Source organism: Anolis carolinensis, chromosome 2, assembly GCF_035594765.1.
Source record: "Anolis carolinensis isolate JA03-04 chromosome 2, rAnoCar3.1.pri, whole genome shotgun sequence".
Classification (NCBI taxonomy): domain Eukaryota; kingdom Metazoa; phylum Chordata; class Lepidosauria; order Squamata; family Dactyloidae; genus Anolis; species Anolis carolinensis.
The window spans coordinates 129,418,944-129,440,321 of record NC_085842.1 but is presented as its reverse complement, the minus strand read 5'-3'; the positions used below and the strand labels follow the sequence as shown (position 1 = coordinate 129,440,321).

Here is a 21,378-nt window from a genome sequence, read left to right as displayed (position 1 = left end):
TCTGTTCTTACTGTGACTACTTGGTCTTTATACAGATTTCTCAGGAGACAGACAAGGTGACTTGGTATCCCCATACTACCAAGAACATGCCATAGTTTATTATGATCCACACAGTCAAAGGCTTTAGAATAGTCAATAAAGCAGAAGTAGATGTTTTTCTGAAACATCTTCCTCCGTTATCCAGCGGATATTGGCAATTTGGTCTCTCATTCCTCTGCCTTTTCTGAACCCAGATTGGACATCTGGCAACTCTCGCTCCATGTATTGCTGGAGTCTGCCTTGCAGGATCTTGAGCATTACCGTACTGGCATGGGAAGTAAGGGCCACTGTATGGAAGTTTGAGCATTCTTTAGCGTTTCCCTTTTTTGGTATGGGGATATAAATTGATTTTTTTCCCAATCTGATGGCCAATCTTGTGTTTTCCATATTTGCTGGCATATGGCATGCATCACCTTGACAGCATCACTTGCCAAGATTTTAAACAGCTCAGCTGGGATCCCGTCATCTCCTGCTGCCTTGTTGTTAGCAATGCTTCTTAAGGCCCATTCAACCTCACTCCTCAGGATGTCTGGTTCTTATTCACTCACCACACCGCCAAAGCTATCCTCTATATTATTATTCTTCCTATACAGATCTTCTGTATATTCTCGCCACCTATTCTTGATCTCTTCAGCTTCTGTTAGGTCCCTGCCATCTTTGTTTTTGATCATGCCCATTTTTGCCTGAAATTTGCCTCTGATGTTTTTCATTTTCTGGAAGAGATCTCTTGTCCTTCCTATCCTATTGTCTTCTTCCACTTCCATGCATTGCTTGTTCAAAAATAGTTCCTTGTCTCTCCTGGCTAACCTCTGGAATTGTGCATTTAATTGGGCGTATCTCCCCCTATCACTGTTTCCTTCCGCCTTCCTTCTTTCTTGGGCTACTTCCAGTGTCTCAACAGACAACCATCTTGCCTTCTTGGTTTTCTTTTCCTTTGGGACGTACTTTGTTGCTGCCTCCTGAACAATGTTGTGGACTTCTGTCCCTAGTTCTTCTGGGACTCTATTTATTAAATCTAGTCCCTGAAATCTATTCTTCACCTCCACTGCATATTAACTGGGAATATTTGTGAGATCATATCTAATTGGTCTGTGTATTTTCCCCATTCTCTTTAGTCTGATTCTAAATTTTGTAATAAGAAGTTCGTGATCTGAACTACAGTCAGCTCCAGGTCTTGTTTTCACCGACTGGATGGATGTCCGCCACCTTTGGCTGTAAAGAATGTAGTCAATCTGATTTCGGTGTTGACCATCTGGTGAAGTCCATGTGTAAAGCCGTTTTTTAGGTTGTTGGAAGAGAGTGTTTGTTATGCACATTGAGTTTTCCTGGCAAAATTCTATCAGCCTACGTCCTGCTTCATTTTGTTGTCCCAGACCATGCTTGCCTGTGATCCCGGTTATCATTTGACTGCCCACCTTAGCATTCAAATCTCCTGTAATGAGAATAATGTCTCTTTTTGGTGTGTTATCCACTAAGTGCTGCAGATCCTTGTAGAATTTATCTAATTCTGCTTCTTCAGCAGCTGTGGTTGGGGCGTATGTTTGGATCACTGTGATGTTAAATGGCTTGCCTTTAACTCAGATTGAGATCATTCTGTCATTTTTTGGGTTGTATCCAATCACTTCTTTCGCAACTTTATTATTAACTAATTAACTATGAAGGCTACTCCATTTCTTTGGTGTTCCTCTTGTGCGTAGTAGTAGATCTGGTGGTCATCTTTTGTGAAGTGGCCCATTCCAGTCCATTTCATTTCACTGGCTCCCAGAATGTCTATCTTTAATCTTGACATCTCACCAATAACCACATCCAGTTTGCCCTAGTTCGTAGATCTTACATTCCAGGTTCCTATAGTGTATTGATCTTTAGAACATCGGATTCGTCCTTCACCTCCAGCACCCTCGGCCGTTAGCCTTCCTTTCAGCTTTGAGCTAACTGCGTCATCACATCTGGGGCTACTTGGACTAGTCCTCTGCTCCTCCCCAGTAGCATTTGACCATCTTCCAACCTGGGCGTCCTATCTTCCGATGGTATACCGACATTTCTCTGGTTGTACTGATCCATATAGTTTTCATGTCAAGAATACTGGGGTGGGTCGCCATAACTTCCCCAGGGATCGTGCTTGGTCCCTATGCTATCCAAAGTTAAAATTTTTGCTTGAGTTACACTTAAAAATGTACTTGTTCTGACTTCCATACAAATTCAACTTAAGAACAAACCTACAGAACCTATCTTGTTCATGACTTGGGGGCTGCTTGCATTTCTCTTTTTGGACATAACAGAGTTCAGTGTATTGATGAACAAATTGTCTTTGTTAGAATGTTAAACTCCTGTTTCATTTTTTGACATGACACGCGAGACTGGGAATATGGGTACCACATAGCTGTTCTTTGTTTGCTCTTATGATACATTGTTCAGGGTCAGATGGAGGCAAGTTAGGGTTTCTGCATAAGACATTTTACAGTCTGGCAACATACCTAGTTGCTGTCTCTTCCATGCTCCCTGTTTGGGGTTAAACCTATTGAGAAGGACAAAATATGAAATAAATCAGACAATATCCAATAATTGTACTTCTTGTGCTGGAAAGACATCAGATCTAACCATTCAGTTACTAACAATTGTTGCTAATAGTTATGCAGCATGACTTCCTACACTAGTCTGCGTGTATTACTCCCAGTGTAATGCAGATTGCTGATCTAGCTGTACATGTCATGAAAAGTTCCTTCTTTGAGATTTTTATCTGTATGTAATGGTAGAAGGATATACCTGATATGCTTTCTTCAGTCTTAGTTACTATGAAAGTACTTGTACTAAGATCAGTAATGGAGAATGTTCCTGGTTCAAGTTCATGGGGCATTCCCTCTTTTCAATACTAGTTCAAGCTCTTGATCAACATACAAGGGAAGAATAGGTACATTCTCCACCCATACTCCTGCCAGGAGCAGCTTTAGCTTATGAAGTATTTTAAATGAAATTAGTTCTCCTTCCTAATTGTTTGTTCATTTGCTCCAAGCAAACAAAGGATCAGGAGCTATCTCATCTCTTCATATAGTATACATGCAAACATTACTGGGGCTATAACAGGCACCTCTTTTCTGTCTGTGCACTGTTAATGCACAGTGTGGCTTTTTTCCAGCCCGCAGATCCCTAATTTTCAGAAACTACATGCATAAATGCTAACAATTTGATGAAGTTGTGATACTTGCCTTAGGGATAGGGGTAGTACACGAGGAGCTACTATTTAAGGGACCAGAGTTCTATGATGGAAAGGCCAGGTTGTCTCTATCCATTCACTATCGTGATTTAAAACATTTCCAAAAGATAGTTCCCATAGCTGTCCTGCACTGAGTTTGTGTATATGTATAGAATTGTGTACACGCTATTTCATTTTCAGCAGAACATAGTGAGAAAAGATGTGAGAATATCATAGAGTATGACTATATTGTTGTTTTAGTAAAAGCTTTCAGAATTTTGCAGCTGTTTTTCAAATATATTTTGAAATAAACTGGTGTGTTATGCCCATTCATTTTTAGAGACCTGAAAGCAATGTTTAGTGAAGCTGCAAATAATTATGAAATTGGCTGCCCATCAGCCAAAGAAAGAGAAAATCTGCAAAGATACCATAAAATGGGAATGACTTAAATTGTTGCCAAGTATTATAGACACCTCCAGTTCATGCTAGGTCTGGCTGATCTACACAACAGGAAAGGGGAAGCTCTGTATCCAGGTTTAGCGTGAGCCACCTCCGTGAGGTTATGCCGAGGAATTTGCTATCTAAAGAATGCCATGAGATTTGAGAATAGCTAAAGGGATGCCAAGAAGATATTTGAGTTAGGATAATGTCTGAATTCAACATTTAGATCCTAGATCTTGGTTAGGATACTGATACATTTTTCATGAATGTAATGGGCTGTCTTTTTAGCACTTCTGCCGTCAGTGTGGAAAACTTAGGCTGCAGTGGATTCTGCTTGAAACCATATCCCAGTGTTCATACCTCTTCATCTGACTTACTATCTCCTCCTTCTCTTCCTCTCAGCCCTGCAGCTTCCCTTAGCCAATGATGGCAGCAGCCGTTCCTCCTCTTTGGAAAATTCACCCCAGCACCACCATCCATCACGCCCCCGAAATATGCTGGGCTTGCCTCCTCAGCCACAGTTTCTCATGCATAGGAGCATGGAAAGGTAAGCAATGTAATACATAATGATTTGCACCTATGCAGCATTGATTAAATCCAGGTTTCGATCTGAATGGCCTCTCCACCTTAATTGTGATTTTTAATTACAATTGGCATAACCTAGTGGCTGTTTCACATTGGAGCCCCCCCTTGCTTACACCAAGAGATCTGGTTATTTGGTAGTCATATTACTGTACCTGAAGCTTTTTGTAAATTCATTGCCATATCCGTATTAGTTTTTGAACAAATTAATTTAAAATGTGTTCAGTAATTAATGCTTATGAACACACACATTAAGTAATGTGCTAATTCTGCCTAGTGCATAACTCATTTGCTGTATGTAAAGAAAAGTATACAGTGATAGGAATGTTAAATATAAAGGCTATGACATTTTTGCAGACGAACTGCTGCCTGCTTTGGTTCACCAAATAATAAAACCAATTGCTTTATGTTCACCATACTTAGTTGGGTGAGGGAGTTTCCTCATTTGGAGCTGTCCATGTTTGTAGGATTGTCTAGACCCCCTTATTGAGGATGGGAACCTGATCAGGAAACATATTTTTATATTCCTCTCCAATGGATAGGTGCAGCTCTACAGCATTTTTACCTTTTCCCCTTTTCCCTTTCCAGTATAGAGATTGATCAGAAATTACAGGAAATTATGAAGCAAACAGGTTACTTGACCATTGGAGGACAGGTAAGCTGACTTGGTCTAGAGGAAGGGTGGGAATTATGTGGCCTTCCAGGGGTTGTGAGACTGCTACTTTCAGTATTCCTCATACCTGGCTTTGGGTACTGGGACTGTAGTCTGTGCAAGGGAGAGTCATGTCACACTGAAATGCTATTTGAGGCAGATGCCTTTTTAGGTATTGAGGAACAGGATGGAAAGCTGGTGTCCCATTAATCTTTTCATTAAAACACATTTAATATGCTCTTGTCTTTTGACTTTCTATTTCAGTTCTTAGGGCTTAGCTTTATCTGTAAAATTAACACACAAAGTAAGATTAAGGAGAGGAGAAATACAAGAAAATTTATTCATAGCTGTTTGGAAATCTTTTATTAGTTATATGTGTCAGAGCAATAGCAGATTTACGCCACTGTTAGATTAGATGAGATTTTGAATAAAAGATTAAGGGAAGATATGAATTATTATTAATGAAAATAGATAAGTCAAGGAAAATGATAAGTAAGATTGACAGGGAAGTATTTTGTACAAGTCTAAGATTAAGGAAGGAGAAGGTCGGTGGATGAGAAAATTTTTAAATTACGGTTTATTTTTATATTTATTGTTCTAATTATCATAGAACAATAGATCCTCCAAAAAAAACCTCCTCACGGCATTGCAGTTTCATTAGACACATCTTAGCAACTGAGGTGAGAGGTACAGCAATTTAGAATAGCTTAATACATCAGTTTTTAATTTAAAAAGCAGTCACTCTCTCCTTCATATGCAGCTGACTGATAAACAGCCTCATTATTTTTATCTAAGCTCTATGAACTCATCTTTTCACAGAGATACCAAGCAGAAATCAATGACCTAGAAAATCTGGGTGAGATTGGAAGTGGGACTTGTGGACAGGTATGGAAAATGCGTTTCAAGAAGACAGGACACATCATAGCTGTAAAGGTGAGAGAAATCTACTTGGGTGCTGAGGTAAAGGAAAATGTTTGCAAGGGACTGGGCAGGATCCTTCAGAGATTGTATTGGTTATCAGGAAAATGTTTGAGGAGGCAGGAGGACTTGGTTCTTTTTGCAGCAGCTGAAGGAGAAGGGACAAATTGGATGGGATAAATTGCTTGCCATGACTTTAAATTCCTGGATAGAGAGTAGTGAGAATTAACGGGCTTTGATACACCTTCTCAGTCTTATCACTTTGCTCACATATGCCACATTCTGTTTCCTTATTCTCAGCAAATGCGTCGTTCTGGTAACAAAGAAGAGAACAAGAGGATCCTAATGGACCTGGATGTAGTGCTGAAGAGCCATGACTGTCCTTACATTGTTCAGTGCTTTGGGACTTTCATCACAAATGTAAATGAATCTAGTGTTAAGATATTCTCCAGTTTGATTTTATGTTTAAATGCAATTTGATCAGCTTAAAACAGTTGCCTTTGTTTTTTCTTTCTTTTTTGCTATTTAGACTGATGTTTTTATAGCCATGGAGCTAATGGGGACTTGTGCAGAGAAGCTGAAAAAACGCATTCAGGGACCTATCCCTGAGAGGATCTTAGGAAAGATGACTGTGGCGGTGAGTGCTTGAAATCTTCTTTGCAGAATCTTAGATGGGAACAAAGTGTTCCTTGAGAAGTATGTTCTGTCAGAAAGCCATCTATCTATCTATCTATCTATCTATCTATCTATCTATCTATCTATCTATAATGTTCTGACCGTTTCTGTTTTAAGGTAAACACCAAAACTAAACAACCAAAACACACGAAATTTGGTCACAAAAGACATGGTCATCCGGACTGTGTTTAGACATCAAAAAACAAAAACAATTCAATTTGGAAATCACTCAAAACACCCAAAAAACAAATACTGCTCTCTGCGCACGTGTGGAGGAGCTCCCACCCTTGGAAAACCTACGTCACTGACAGGCAGCAGCGTGTGCATCCCAACCGAACTTTGAAAACCGTTACTGCACTGGCCGGGGCAGGCGGATTGCGTAACGCGAGGGAGGAGGACATTAGGCCTACTCAACCACTTCAGGCAAGTCCTCCAGAGTGTGGAGGTGAACGAGGCAGAGGAGAAAAGGGTGAAGGGAAGCTTTCCCCTTTTCCTGCTTTCAAAAAATTATTTCCTTTTAATTCAGTCAGGAACTTATCTCACAAAATGGGCCTCCCTCCCTCTTCAGCGGCTCTTCCACCCTTCTTCTGGCCGGACACGTGCAAAAGGCACAGCGCGAATGCTGGCGGGAGGAGGAAGGGAGGGAGAACGAAAGAGCTGGGAAGGAATAACCAATGCTGCCATTACTTCAGTAATGCCTTAATTTTTAACCAGGCGCTCTCCGAAGGGCTGTGAGGCCATTTCTTTCAGCTCAATCAAGTGCTTCATGCACAAAATGGGCCCCCCTCCCCCTTTGGCTGCTCTTCCGCCCTCCCCCCCCCCCGCCCTCCCTCCGGCCGGACATGTCCAAAAAGGGTAGAGCCAACGCCGCCATTACTTCAGTTAATGCCTCAGTTTTCTAACCAGCCCCGCTCCGAAGCGCTGCAAGGCCGTTTCTTTCCTTTTTTTCCTGGGTGGTGGAGTTCTGCGCTCAGAGGTGTAAGCTGGCCCTTGAGCCATGTTGTTGGACTGTCCTGGTGTTTTCTACTTCAACTCCCATAATCCCAAATAGCCAGTTTGGGATTGTGGGAGTTGAAGTCCATATGGGGCCCATTTTGTCAGAGAAGTGCTTAATTGTGGAGGTGGAGGAGGCAGAGGAGAAAAGGGTGAAGGGAAGCTCTCCACTTTTCCTGCTTTAAAAAAATTATTTTCTTTTAATTCAGTCAAGGACTTATCTCACAAAATGGGCCCCCCTCCCACTTCAGTGGCTCTTCAACCCTCCCTCCCGTCCTCCCTCCGGCCAGACACGTCCAAAAAGGGCAGAGCGCGAATGCTGGCAGGAGGAGGGAGGGAGGACGAAAGAGCCGGGAGAGAATAAGCCCCTAACATCTTATAAACAACAAGGATAATATACATACTAATCAGGGAAAATACTTCCAACATTCTGAAAACAGGGAAATTCCAAACAGAGCACACCCAGGGCCAGCTAACACCTCCCAACACAGAATTCCCCCAGGCAGGAAGCAGCCACTCAATCATGCTACAAGCCCATTACATGCTAATCAAGGTGACACATTGCAACATTCATTCTTGCGTCCCACAGACAGGACTTCTTTCTCCAACACTGGACAAACTGTATTCCACAAGTATACAAACGACACTAGCCAGTCTGGTTCCTAGCAGGGAAAATCCATTGAAAAACAACAAAACCTCGCTCCAACTATTACAACACTCTTACTTACTCTGGAAAAATAATACAAAATAATATAATGTATAAAATCAGGACAACAAATAAAGGAGAACCATCAGAAAACAAGGGAATTCCACAAATAAAAAAATCAGGGCCACCTAACACCTCCATACAATGGATTCCTCCAGGGAGAAAGCAGTCAGGCTTTGAAGCTGCAAGGCCATTACATTCTAATCAAGGTGACTAATAACAGCATGCATACCTGCCGCACCGAGACAATTCATTGTATTCCAGCTTACCAAAGTAGAATTCCCTTAGGAAGAAAACAGCCAGGCTTTGAGGGTGCAAGGCTATTCACTGCTATTCCACTTAAGCCACAGCAACACATGGCCGGACAAAGCTAGTATACTATAAATCTGAATTTGCAATATAGAAAATGGCTGGGAGCAGAAACCTCAACTTTGCGATAAGTGCGCACTTCATTCAGATTTATTAGGTTTCTAAGCTGCATCATGTATCTGGATTCCTGCAGGTTTTTATTTCACATTTTCCCCCACACATACACCTCAAATGCTGTTAAAGTTCCAAAATTCATTTGAAATTAAATATAGAAAAAATGAATGCAGGATAAAATGCAGTATAAAATGTTTAGCTGCCTCCTCTTTCCTCATGTGTTCCTGTGAATCTGAATGTCCACAGCATAATCTCTGACTATGATTAATACATTAATGGGAACTGTTTGGCTGCCCCACCAGATTCCTTACCCCTCTCTCCATTGTAGTTGCTTTCCCCTTTAAGACAAAAATCCCAAAACAAACAATTCCCCCGTGGTTTGTGACAAAGTTAACCCATTCAATTTTTTTCCTCATGCTCTATGTGTAAGTATATGAACCATAATTTGGAAAATTACTCAAACCTTTCCTAGATCTTTAACTGTCACAGTTTACCTATACCCTATAATACCTACCCATATAAGTTCCTTAAATAGTACCCCTTTAAAGATGTTGACATCTTTAAAGTCAACATTTGCCTTTAAATGGCTAGCTTAGGCGAAGGCCAGCCGCCATTTATTTACAAACTCTTCATTATTTTTTACCTCACAGTCCATTAGACAGCTTGACCTTTTGTATATAATCTATTAATTTTTCTCTCCAATCTCTCTTGAGTAGTTCTCTTTCTCCCATCCATTATTTCCCTGGAATCTTGATCTGGCCTGTCATTTGAAGGGTCACAGACCAGCACTGGTCCCTGGACAACCACTTTGAGAAGCACTGCTCTCAGGGAATCATGAAAGTTAGGAGATGCCGAAATTATATTGAAGAGGACCCCTGTGATGACCATAGGTTCACATTTTATCCATCATGACTTACAGTAATTTTTTTTTTTTGCAGATTGTGAAAGCACTCTACTATCTGAAAGAGAAGCATGGTGTCATCCATAGAGATGTGAAGCCTTCCAATATCTTATTGGATGAGAGGGGGCAAATCAAACTGTGTGACTTTGGGATCAGTGGGAGGCTGGTAGACTCAAAAGCCAAAACCCGAAGCGCTGGTTGTGCAGCATATATGGCGGTAAGAATTGGAGGGTCAATTGGGCAATATCACCAGAAATCTATGTGTGATCTTTGACTGGATGTGTTTGTTAGAGCAGTCGCCCCCTCTTCCTTCATGTTGCTTGGCCTTGCTTATATATTATTCTTGTGTAGTCTCCAATCCAGACCTACTTTCTGTTAACACCTGACATATAGCATGGGCCTAAGACTTTCTCTGGCGCTGTTCTTTGTACTAAGAAAGATTGCCACTAAAATCCTGCCTGAATGTTCGGAAAATATGCTATATCATGCAGTTTCAGTTCCAGGAACAGAAATTACCTATATTTTGTCAGAACTGTATTTTGGCGTGGATTTAGTAGATTGAGATGGGACGCCAGTAGTAAAGCATTATTCTTTGAGTTTCTAACAGGCTTTTTGTTTTTAGCCTGAGAGAATAGATCCCCCCGATCCTTCAAAACCAGACTATGATATTCGTGCAGATGTGTGGAGCCTCGGCATCTCTTTGGTAAGTTAAACATTTTTCCAATCGTTAAAGCATTAACCATAATTTTAAGACAATCTTCTATGTGGCTGAAATGGTGCAAAAAGTGCATTAAAATTTTAAAAAAATATTTGCTCAAACTTTGTCTTGTTAAACCTTGCTAGCTCATATCCTAAGTAGCCTTTTGTATATATGTTAGTATATGCGTATGTGTGTATATATTGTTGTGTGCCTTCAAGTAGTTTCTAACTTATGGGGAAACCTAGGTCACGAAATTTTCTTGGATAGATTTGTTCCGAGAGGGTTTGTCTTTGCCTTCCTTTGAGGCTGAGAGAGCATGATTTACCCAAGGTCACCCAGTGGGTTTTCATGGCTGAACGAGGATTTGAGCAGATGACTTGGGTAGCACACCTGTCCATGTTTAGTCAGAAGTAAGATCCATAGTCTTCAATAGGACTTATTTCTAAATACTATTAATAAATATTAAGTGTAGTCACTTAAAAAGAAATATGACCACATCTGAAGATAGAGCAATTCCCTTTTTGTCACACATGGAATTGGAGGGAGCTACTTAATGGTACTGAGAAATGCTAAATTGTACCAATTTCTAACACAACTTTTTCCCATCCTCAATTCAGGTTGAGCTGGCTACAGGGCAGTTCCCTTACAAGAACTGCAAAACAGATTTTGAAGTCCTTACCAAGGTTTTGCAGGAAGATCCTCCTCTTCTCCCAAATAATATGGGATTTTCTGTGGATTTCCAGTCATTTGTGAAAGACTGGTGAGTAAAGTGTCACAAATGCCATCTGATTGACAAAGCTTTCTGATCTGTAGTTGCTTGCAGTGGAATGCCCTCCATTTGACACCTTGGCTGATGTAAATATGATCTTTATTTCATTTGCAAGTTAAAACTTGCCTATCCACCCATTGGGGGTAGACCCATATTGGTTGAACATCATTAGAGATTCACAAACTGTACTCTTATTGTAAAATATGTTGACGTGCGATGGGTTAGAAATATCTTAATAAATGATGGAGACTTCTGATTTATTTTCTAAATTTCTATTTGTCTACTATGACAATGATTTGTTGGAATTGTGGTTTGAATGTGTGTTCTTTTTTATCAGCCTTACTAAAGATCACAGGAAGAGACCAAAGTACAACAAACTACTTGTGAGTATTTGACACATTGTAAATATTAAGTACTTCCTTAGAGTTTGGCAAAAAGTTTTACACTTTTCAGAAGTAGGCATTCCGACAACATTTTACAGCATTCATTTGTGCTGACTAGCTTGAAAGCTGGCATAAATCAAGAGGTGCCCTTACTTGCATAAATCAAGAGGTGCCCTTACTGTACTGTACAAAATTATTTGCACTTTTCTGGCCAACTACCCTTTTTAGGAGCCAACCCAGGTTTTTATCAAAGTGTGCTTATTGTTTATTGGTATATGTGATTTTATTTGTTTATGATTGGTTTCATTGCTGAGTTTTATATTGCTTGTTGCCTGGGCTTGGCCCCATGTAAGCCGCCCCGAGTCCCCTCGGGGAGATGGGGCGGGGTATAAAAATAAAATTATTATTATTATTATTATTATTATTATTATTATTATTATTATTATTATTATTATTATTAAATACAGCTCATTTCTGAAAGCAAGGTATCTCTGATTATTTTCACCTCTGTGATTCCCCCCTACACTCACTGTTGTAGTGTGTCTAGGTTTACTCCATGCTGCTACACTTGCTCATAGAATCATAGAATCATAGAGTTGGAAGAGACCTCATGGGCCATCCAGTGCAACCCCCTGCCAAGAAGCACGAAAATTGCATTCAAAGCCCCCCCCCCCCGACAGATTGCCATCCAGCCTCTGTTTAAAAGCCTCCAAAGAAGGAGCCTCCACCACACCCTGAGGCAGAGACTTCCACTGCTGAACAGCTCTCACAGTGAGGAAGTTCTTCCTAATGTTGAGATAGAATCTTCTTTCCTGTAGTTTAAAGCCATTGTTCCATGTCTAATAGTTGTCCCATCACTTTGTAAAAATATGTTTGTATGTATTTAGAGATTTATACTTTGTCCATCAATCCAAAAGACTGCCAGAACAGCTGACAAGGTCTGCATTTTGTAATTAGGTCCTCTTCCAACTTGTTTCCCCTCTTCCTTTACAGGAACACAACTTCATCAAGCGTTATGAGACACTGGAAGTGGATGTGGCCTCCTGGTTCAAAGATGTCATGGCGAAGACAGAGTCTCCCCGCACGAGCAGCATCCTCAGCCAACATCACCTGCCCTTCTTCACCAGGTAGCCAGGTAGCAGCGTGGCTGTTGTGCTGAGGAGAGGGAGTTCCTTGGCAGCCAGCGAGCTCCTGAGTTGGGGCAAGAGAAAGCACCCTGGCAGGCACCTACTTTCACAAGAGCAACTCTTCAAAGGCATTTAATGTCTGTGCTTCACCTGCTCTGTCATCTTTTTCGCCCATTTCGTCTTCTTCAACATTGCCAGGAAGAGTTGGGATGGCTGTCTGGTCTTTCTGAAATGCTGGATGTATGCCTTTTACACCTTGTGCACCATTCAGCTTAAGAATAGAAGGCTCTGGTGAAGATGGTCTTTTCCAGCTTGTGCTTGAATGGATCTGGGGCTGAGCACCTGCCACCAGGAGTTATCACCGAACAACACCGTGCTCCCTGCTTGTCTCTCTCCGCCACAACTGGAGGCTCAAAGACATGCAACAGTGACCCTTGCTCACGCACTATGAACAGACACAAAACACACAAAAGGAAAAAAAAGAAAAGATATTTTTTTTACCACTTATTTATTAAGTTTAGACTTCTGGTGCTGTGGGCTGCCTGCTGCACCCGTTCATCTATTCTTGCGTTATTACATGTTTTCTTTCTTTCTTTCATTTTGTTTTTGTTTGTGTTTTAGGTTTGCATTTGCTGAGGGGGGATGGGGCTTGGGGTAGAGGAGTCAGCTCTTGCTTTAGATTCTGAGCTTAGCTGTTGCTGTTGTCTTGGTTTCATTTTTTCCTTAGGATTGTGAGGACAGGAAAGGGAAGGTTTGAAGATTATTCTCACCCAAGAGTAGCTCAGTTAAAGTGATTTTTTTCCATCTTCAATTCTTTTTGATCTCAGGGGTTCCTTTTCTTCTTTTTTTGAGTGCGAACAAAATTTTGTCAGTGGTGTTTTATTTACCAAAGTGTGTATTTGGTGCTAGGATAAATGCTTTTCTATTTTCTTGCCATATTTAAGAAAAAGAAAAGCAAAACTTAAAGATAATCCTGGCATCAAGAAAGCCATTTAAAAAAGAGATTCAGCCAAAATGATATGTTAAGTGCTGTTTCTTAGGGATTCTTAAAAAAACTAGTTAGTAACAAATTTATATTCTCTGTAAGTCTTGTGGACTTACTGGGCTAGATTCTCGACTGGTAACATGTGCTTCCAGTTGAAGAATAGTCAGTTTGCTCTTTGGAGATCATTGGACGGAGTCTACAATGTCTTTGGATTCACAAAATATGTAGATTCTCAGAAGTGAGATCCAGAAAAATCCAAAAGGTTTGGAGGATGAAAACAGATCCAGCCTCAATCCTCCTGTGCTTTACAAGTAGAGTTTCTATCCTTCCAGTGTTTTTCACAAGAAGGAAAGAGAAACGGAACAGAATCCAGTCATTTCCTAATTCAAAGGTGCCTCATGGGCAGGCAAGCATTCCCACATCCATGGCACAGGAACCAAGGTGTTTGGCTCACTTATGTCATGTTCATTCATTGCCACCAGCAACAGTGAGAATGAGAGGTGGCCAGATGCTTTGGGAATGGGTCCTGGGTTTTTTGTTGTCAGTCTCCCAGTAACAATTTCAGTTTCTCTGGTAGCGTAGAGACTAGCATGCAACCCTCAAGCACTGCATGTTAACCTGAAGGTGAGATGTATTCCTGCTTTCTCTTGCCTAGGGACAATTTGGGTATGATTTTCTCCTTATTTATCTCATCCTCTAGTTTATTGCTTTGATTGCCCATGCAAAAAACAAAAATCAGGACTTGGGGTCATGAACTGCTTGACATGTCCTCAAAATGTGTTGCAGCGATGGTAATTGATTATCCAAAGATATTTGGCTAGTGCCACTCTCTGGAATGGCGTAATCTGCATCTAAAAATTTATCTTTATTCTGGCCATTTCCAAAATGAGCATTTGTGTTTGCTAGAATGGAGAAGTAAATATTGGATGTGCTCAGTGGTAGAATTAGTGTAAGGAGGAATAGGTTTAGAGAGATGATTCAAAGAGTACTTAGGAGCGAGAGTCCAAAATGTCAAATAGACTGTGATGGAGCAGTGGGTTTGGCAGTTGAACTTGCATGCCTTGTAGGCATGTCTGCAAAGCATATATTGCCTTTTGAGGATTTTCAGGATTGGACAGTTTTTGGCAAAGGATGCCAAATACCAAAGAGGTAGTGCTTGTTTAATGCAAGGTGGAGGTCTTCAGATGGCTTGGATAATGGTTACAAATAGAAAGTATGTTTCTGTACTGGTTTCAGTAGTGACTTGTTAACATGGCAACCTTTTTTATAATACAGAGAAAGGTCATTATCTTACATATAGGCTTTAAAGGCAAGTTGATCTATGTCAAGAAGGAAATGGCATGAAGCACATTTTATAAAGAGAGGTCTCTTGTATTAGAGAGGATAGAATGTGAAGAACTGGTGGGAAAAAGTGCAGAGAGCTGAGATAGAAGGTTTAGGTTTTGCGTGGACATAAGCAATGTTGAAGTAAGGAAGGAATATTGGTGTGTGGATTTTTAATGGGAGGTGAATAGGAGCAGACAAGTCAGATGGTTCTCCAAGAATGTCTAAAAGGATAGTGCTAGGCAGAGAGAGTCTGAGAGGTACTTACTTTCAAAGAGGAATTCCTTTCCAAGATGTTTCATTTACTTCCTCAATGGGTTGTAGCTGGGTTCACTGCAGTGCCTTCCCCAAACCCCTAGGAATTTAAACCATCCACAAATATTATAGCTCAGTTCAGATGTATATTTCTGGCTTGCTCAGTACTAGAGATGGTAAAGTCTGGAAGAAAAAAAAACAAACAGAAAATTGAGGAATTTTTCCCCCCGTCCCCCCCCCCCCCCCACTTTTTCCGTTTTCCCCACAGGCTTTCCCATCTCTACTCAGTACACAGTTTAGAAATCCAGTTTAAAAAAAAGTTGGGTTTTTACACCCACTCCCCCTCCATTCATCACAGCAGTTCTGATTATCTTATACTGCAGTTCCTCCATTAAGTCAATTGGGAGTCACTTGCAGACCCCAACTCCAGATTTCTGATATAATAATCCACAAAAGATGATGTTTGGAATTGTGGTTGTGTAGGATGTTGAAACAAGGGCACAGAGAAGAGTGCAGTATCTAAAGCATTTCCCATGCAGTAATGAGAAGAGCATTGTAAGTGGCAAAATGACAGCATTTGAAGCCTAAGAAAGGTTGGGACAGATGTAATAAATATATATATTGAAAGCCTTAGTGAAGGGAATAAAAGATTTGATGTGAAATTCAGAGTATTTTGCGTGGCCCCAGATAGACTGGTCTTGTGGAAGTGCATTAGTAGGGTTGTGTTAAGATTCCCAGTCTGATGTTAAATGGGGAGGTTAGCTTTCCCAGTTGCAGACTGTCACTTGTCTGCACTTTTGCTCTGCATTTTACTGTCAGGTTGGAGGAGAATTTATCTTGGAAGGTAGATCAAGTTCAGGGACTATATTTGGGTATTCTTTTGGTGGGGAAATGAAACACTTGGGAATAAGTGGATGTTGGAGAAAGTGAGGAGTAAAGCAGTCTTGAAGATGGAAGGTGGAATTCCAGATCCAAGTTGAAGAAGAGCATGTGTTAGTAACGGAACTGGGCTGAGTGTTCAGTACTAAACATTGAAATTAAATGCTAAGTGTAAGGAGAGGTAACAAAAGGATAAAGGTGGTTAATAGAAACTTTCTCATAGGTACCAGTTAAGTAGCCATGTCCTTTTAATTCTTTTGGCTTTTTTTGCTTGACTTCGATCTTATTTTGCTCTGTTAAATGTACTCCAGCAAAGTAAACATACTTGTTGGCAGAGAAATGATGACACATGATATAATAGCTGGCACTGCCATCTTTCCAAATTGGTCAGAGGAACTTCAAAGCAGAGCTTGCTATGAAACTGACTTCTGTCTTGACAATAAAAGGAATGGCATAGTGTTGTCAAAGGCTTTCATGGCCGGGATCACAGGGTTGTTGTATGTTTTCCGGGCTGTATGGCCATGTTCTAGAAGTATTCTCTCCTAACGTTTCGCCCACATTCAATGCAAATTAGGGTGATTAACTGCAACATTTACGCCAGCCTCCAACTGACAAGAGTTCTTCCCTCACCCTGGACTTCCCACAGATATATATAAACCTTCCTTGCTTAGTTTCTCCATACCTCACAACCTCTGAGGATGCCTGCCATAGATGTGGGCAAAACATCAGGAGAGAATACTTCTAGAACATGGCCATACAGCCTGGAAAACATAAAACAACCCTGGAATGGCATAGCTTTTCAGGGGGGATGGGATTGTCTTGCCCTTGAGCTGTTCTTCAGTGCAATCACAATGGTATCTTACCTACTTCAGTCATTACCATATATACTTGTGTATAAGTCAAGAAATGTTAGTTTAAAAATTGACCCCAAAAATTGGAATGATTCATCAATGGTTCAGTGTATGTTCTGTATCTTGTCTCTTATTTTAAAAAGGAACCATCTCCTTTTCTGAGTAGAGTGGCAGATGGCAAGAGCTTAGTCTGTTCCAGGGGAACCTGAAAGAAGCACCAGATCTTCTCTGCCATGGCACTGAATGTCTGGGTGGGAAAAGGAGCGCCAGAAGAGTAGAAGAGCTCATTGCTTCTTCTAGGTTCTCCCAGGATGAACTAAGCCCTATCCTTTTGTCATTCTACTCAGAGAAGGCTTGATTCCCCTTTTTTGAGATGAGAATTAATCCTGTACCTTAACTTTTATGAAAAACACTTCCTGTCTCTGAGTAGAGTGATGAAATGCCTTTTGTGTGGGAAAATTGTAGCAGTAGCTGCATTCCCCAAATTTTCCAAATATCACATATCAAAATCAATGATTTTTGTTCCAAAACCTGCCCTCAATTTATACATGATATTGACTTATACATGAATATATAGGGTCCTAATGAGTGATAGAGGAAAGGCAGGGCAATGGCTTTGTAAAGTGCTAAAACAGGATAATAGGATATGTATAAGTTCTCCAAGAGTGAATTCTAGATAGGATATATTTCATTAACCTGAAAAAATATTTTGTTTCAGGCAAAGAACTATAGGACATAATAGAAAATAAATGGTTGAAATTATTTATACTATGTTCCAGTGAGTGGTTGAGAATGATATGGTCATTGCTACAGAGGTTGTTAAGTGGGAAGCAGATATAGAAGTGCTGTCTTGGTTCCCTGGCATAAATTAGTGTGGCTGCAGTATTCTGTTTGCTTTTACACTTGAACCTCCCAGTTGCCAACTATCCTGAAAGGACTGACCTCTTGAAAATCCTCTTCCTTTTGACTTCAAGAGAAAGCAAGAATAATCTCTGTTCCTCTTGATGTTTTGGACTTCAATTCCCAGAACCTGTAGTTGCCATGGCCATCAGGCAGAGTTGTGAGAAATGTTGTCCCAAACATCTGGAAGATTAAAAGACCCCTTTCTTACTTGGAGATTGGCCAACTTCCAAATATGGAAGACTCTCAAAACCAGGCTAAAATGTAGCTTGTATGGTTGGGAAAGCCTGGGTGGGTTGGGTTTTGGAAGGTATTAAAGGCTTTTTAAACTATTCAAAAACACAGGATATCTTTTCAAGTAAAATTGAAAAAAATGCAGTTTTATTGCATTTTTAGAATTATTTTTTTAAATGTATTAATTTAGAACAAATCTTTGTTAATGTTATTTTTAATCTGGATGGCTAAATGTTTACAATCGCCTGCCTGACATCTGCTCTTAAAAGTGTGTGGGGCTATTGGGCTTGGGTGGGGCACATGTGTGCAGCGTGTGGTGCATGCAATTCAAACGGGGGCTTTTAAAACAAACAAAACTGTAAAAAAAATCATGCCAAAGGTAAGGCAGAGACTAGCTGGGTAGATGGTTATATTGTAGGCATTAGCATTTCAATATATTCTCTATATATCATATATTATAAATTTGCATGTTAAAGTAAATAGAAATAACTATCTTATATGGAAAGGGACTTTAATTTTGGATTACTTGTAAATCTGGTCACTTGTCTTGATTCAGGATTGCCTGAACACCTTAAGCTTTAGCGGCTGCTTGATTTTGTTTTGTATTTTGTCTTGTTTTTGAAAGCCACCAAACTCTCACTTTGCTGCCTTTTCATTAAAAAGGCCATGGTTTATCCAAAGTTTTGTAGAAGGGTTTGAGAGCAGAGCAATGAATGAGCAGCAGCAGAATTGACTTTAGTTGCAGCCAACTTAAAACTTGTGGCCAATTTGCATCTCCTCAAATACTGAATCTTTGCTGGCCTGTCAAACTGGAAATCTACATCATGGAAACTCCTGAGAGCTTTGTTCCACTGAAATCCACCTGGACAACGCTATACTCTTGTGAGCAGTCTGACGGTTTCAGTTCAGCTTTACTTGTTCAACCTCCCTCTTGTTAGTTCCAAGTAATCAAAGCTACATTTGTGAACATTTATTTATTACCCATGGGGAACTGTGTGTGTGTGTTAATTTATTTTTAAATGTCCCTTTTCTTTCAGAGAGTGTATTTTTCAGTGATAGTATTTGCCAAGTAGGCTGTTGATCAAAGTGGAGAAGGGGAGGATAGCAGATGGACCTGGCTGCCCTCTTCAGGCTGCTTTCCAAATAAATCCCAAAAGTTGAAGTTTTGCAGGGCTCCATATGTGGGCAGTAGAGATCCTGAAATCTTGTATGTTTGGATTCGGCAAGGTTCGGTGGCCTGTCCTTTTATTGCTCAAGGAACCTGGGCAAAGCTAGATTGTAAACAACAGAAAGAAGGAGACAGGGTTGAGCCATGGATTTGTTTCTGCTCTACTGGCTTTCAAGCCTAATGGATCCTGTAAAATTACTCATAGTATGAGGAGAAAGATCAAGGTTGGAATTTGGGATAGTTATGTGGATTGACCAAATTTTGTTTTGAACAAACATGACATTTGCTTTAAACCCTTAAGCTTGTCTTGATTATTTTTGCTTGTCTACTGATTTCTGACTTCTGGTGTACAGCAAACACTGTGTTAAGTAATCAACACAACTTTTAAGGGGGAAAAGACATTATTTTAGTGCAATTAGTTTTAGATTTTCATTCAAACACCTGTTTTACAAGAGTAGCAATCAGGAATATGAGAATATTCTGTATTATAAAACAGTTGAAGACAGCTGTGAGAATTCAACATTCATTGGCCAGAAATCAGCAGGAAGGAGATGGTAGACATCCCCTGGTACTTCTCAAGTAAGGAGAGAGCATTATTCTTCTGTTGCAGCCATTGTACTGAGTAGTAGATTTCACCTGACATCAGTAAGATTCACAGCTTCCAATAATATAACATATAAATTATGTTAAAGTGGTATACAGTTTAAAACTGAGATGCAGGAAACTAGGACCTCATAGTGACTACTTCATGAGAGTTGGCTCTTATTCTGACAATTCATGATCTGAGAGAGACTACTATTTTGGACACGTCTCAGTCTAGAGCCGAGGTTTCTAAACATTTCATGTTGGTGACACCCTTTTTAAACATGCATCATTTTGCAACACAGTAATTCAGTTTTACTAGCAAACAGGTTAAACTAACCTTAAAAAAGAGATATAGACATACTGTATACATAAATTGTAATAACGAAATGAATGGGGTCACAGTATATGTAATGAAAATATTTTATGTTTTTTGAAATATATGTTTTGTTGCTTATTTCACATAAACCCAGAGGTTTCTCATGTTCATGTGACACACCTATGCACTGCAGCTGACACACTAACATGTCGCAACACAGTTTGGAAAACTCTGGTCTAGAGGAACTGCAATATCTCTCAATAATTTTTGTTATCCAGTCTGAAGGGTAGTCATGTCTTATTATCTTTCATGAAGATAACCTTTTATAAAAACAAAAGCTACAACTCTATATACAGGTAGAATATCTCTTATATGAAGTACTTTGTGTACACTGAACCTGCAAAAAGTAAAGGTATCACCATCTTAGCAACCAATGTGAATACATTTGGATTTTGGAGTATTTGGGTTTTCAGAATTCAGGATAAAGGATACACAACCTGTATAGATGTATGCATTGTGTAAGATGAAAAAAACATACTAGGTTCTATTTCCACATTGGTGCTGAAAACCAAACTGTTTTAAAGTTAGCAATGGTATTTATGCCAAAGTGCACCAGTGATTTACTTGGAAGGTTGTGGAAGCTGGAGATGCCTATTCAAATAACATAATCTCCCTCTTTGTGTAGAGCCTATCTTTATGTTGCTTATTCACACAGCAAACCACTTTAATGTGACAATTCTCCTCACTCTGGCACAATCTTTTGTACAATCTTGTTGTTCTCACCAGCACCTGATGCTTCCAAAGCATCCATCACAGACATGGAAACGATCCATGTGGCAGGCATACAAGATGTTGCTACAATAGAGTTGAGGCTGTGTCTACACAGAAGTGGCTTATCCTAGGAAAACTTGCACAGTAGTCTCCAAACAAGCAGATGGTCGAGTTTCAGAAGGGGAACATTCCACGTTTTTCATTAAATGAATTTCAAACCCAGACTATTCTGGATTGTCTGATCATGTTCTCTGTGTGTGATTGGCCACTTAGTAGATTGAGCTCACAGATTCTTTTATAGGTGGAGAAATCTGGAAACATGCAGATATCTTTTCCTTCTGAATTTCAATTGTAATTTCAATTTTAAAAAGCAGTTGGCTAGTAGTACCTCCATGAATGTATGTGTTTCTGTCTCCCGTCGGAATGAACCCATCCTGTAGGTTTAACCCAGCAGCATAGGACAGCTCTTGGCCATCTGTTTCCATTTCTTGTTTGCTAGCCATCTCTCAGGGTGTGTTTTGTGTCCTGAACCCCATTGCCCCTCATTTGGCCTATGCTAAGATCCCAAATAGGGTTTTTGCTTTGTTTGTCAGCACCCTCACTCCCTGCCTG

The 21,378-nt window shown here is 40.2% G+C and overlaps 1 protein-coding gene across 2 annotated transcripts in view; it reads left to right on the top strand.

Moving 5' to 3' along the window:
* The window catches only part of map2k7 (mitogen-activated protein kinase kinase 7), a 45,594-nt gene extending 26,200 nt beyond the window's left edge, over positions 1-19,394 (top strand). For both annotated transcript variants that reach the window (XM_003217305.4, XM_008104621.3), the window contains 10 exons: positions 4,073-4,217; positions 4,841-4,907; positions 5,724-5,837; positions 6,123-6,242; positions 6,352-6,459; positions 9,558-9,737; positions 10,143-10,223; positions 10,838-10,980; positions 11,327-11,372; positions 12,366-19,394. In XM_003217305.4, coding sequence (XP_003217353.3) covers positions 4,073-4,217; positions 4,841-4,907; positions 5,724-5,837; positions 6,123-6,242; positions 6,352-6,459; positions 9,558-9,737; positions 10,143-10,223; positions 10,838-10,980; positions 11,327-11,372; positions 12,366-12,503 — 1,142 coding nt within the window. In that variant the 3' untranslated portion in view covers positions 12,504-19,394. The remainder of the gene's footprint in view (positions 1-4,072; positions 4,218-4,840; positions 4,908-5,723; positions 5,838-6,122; positions 6,243-6,351; positions 6,460-9,557; positions 9,738-10,142; positions 10,224-10,837; positions 10,981-11,326; positions 11,373-12,365) is intronic.
* Positions 19,395-21,378: the final 1,984 nt, after the last annotated feature.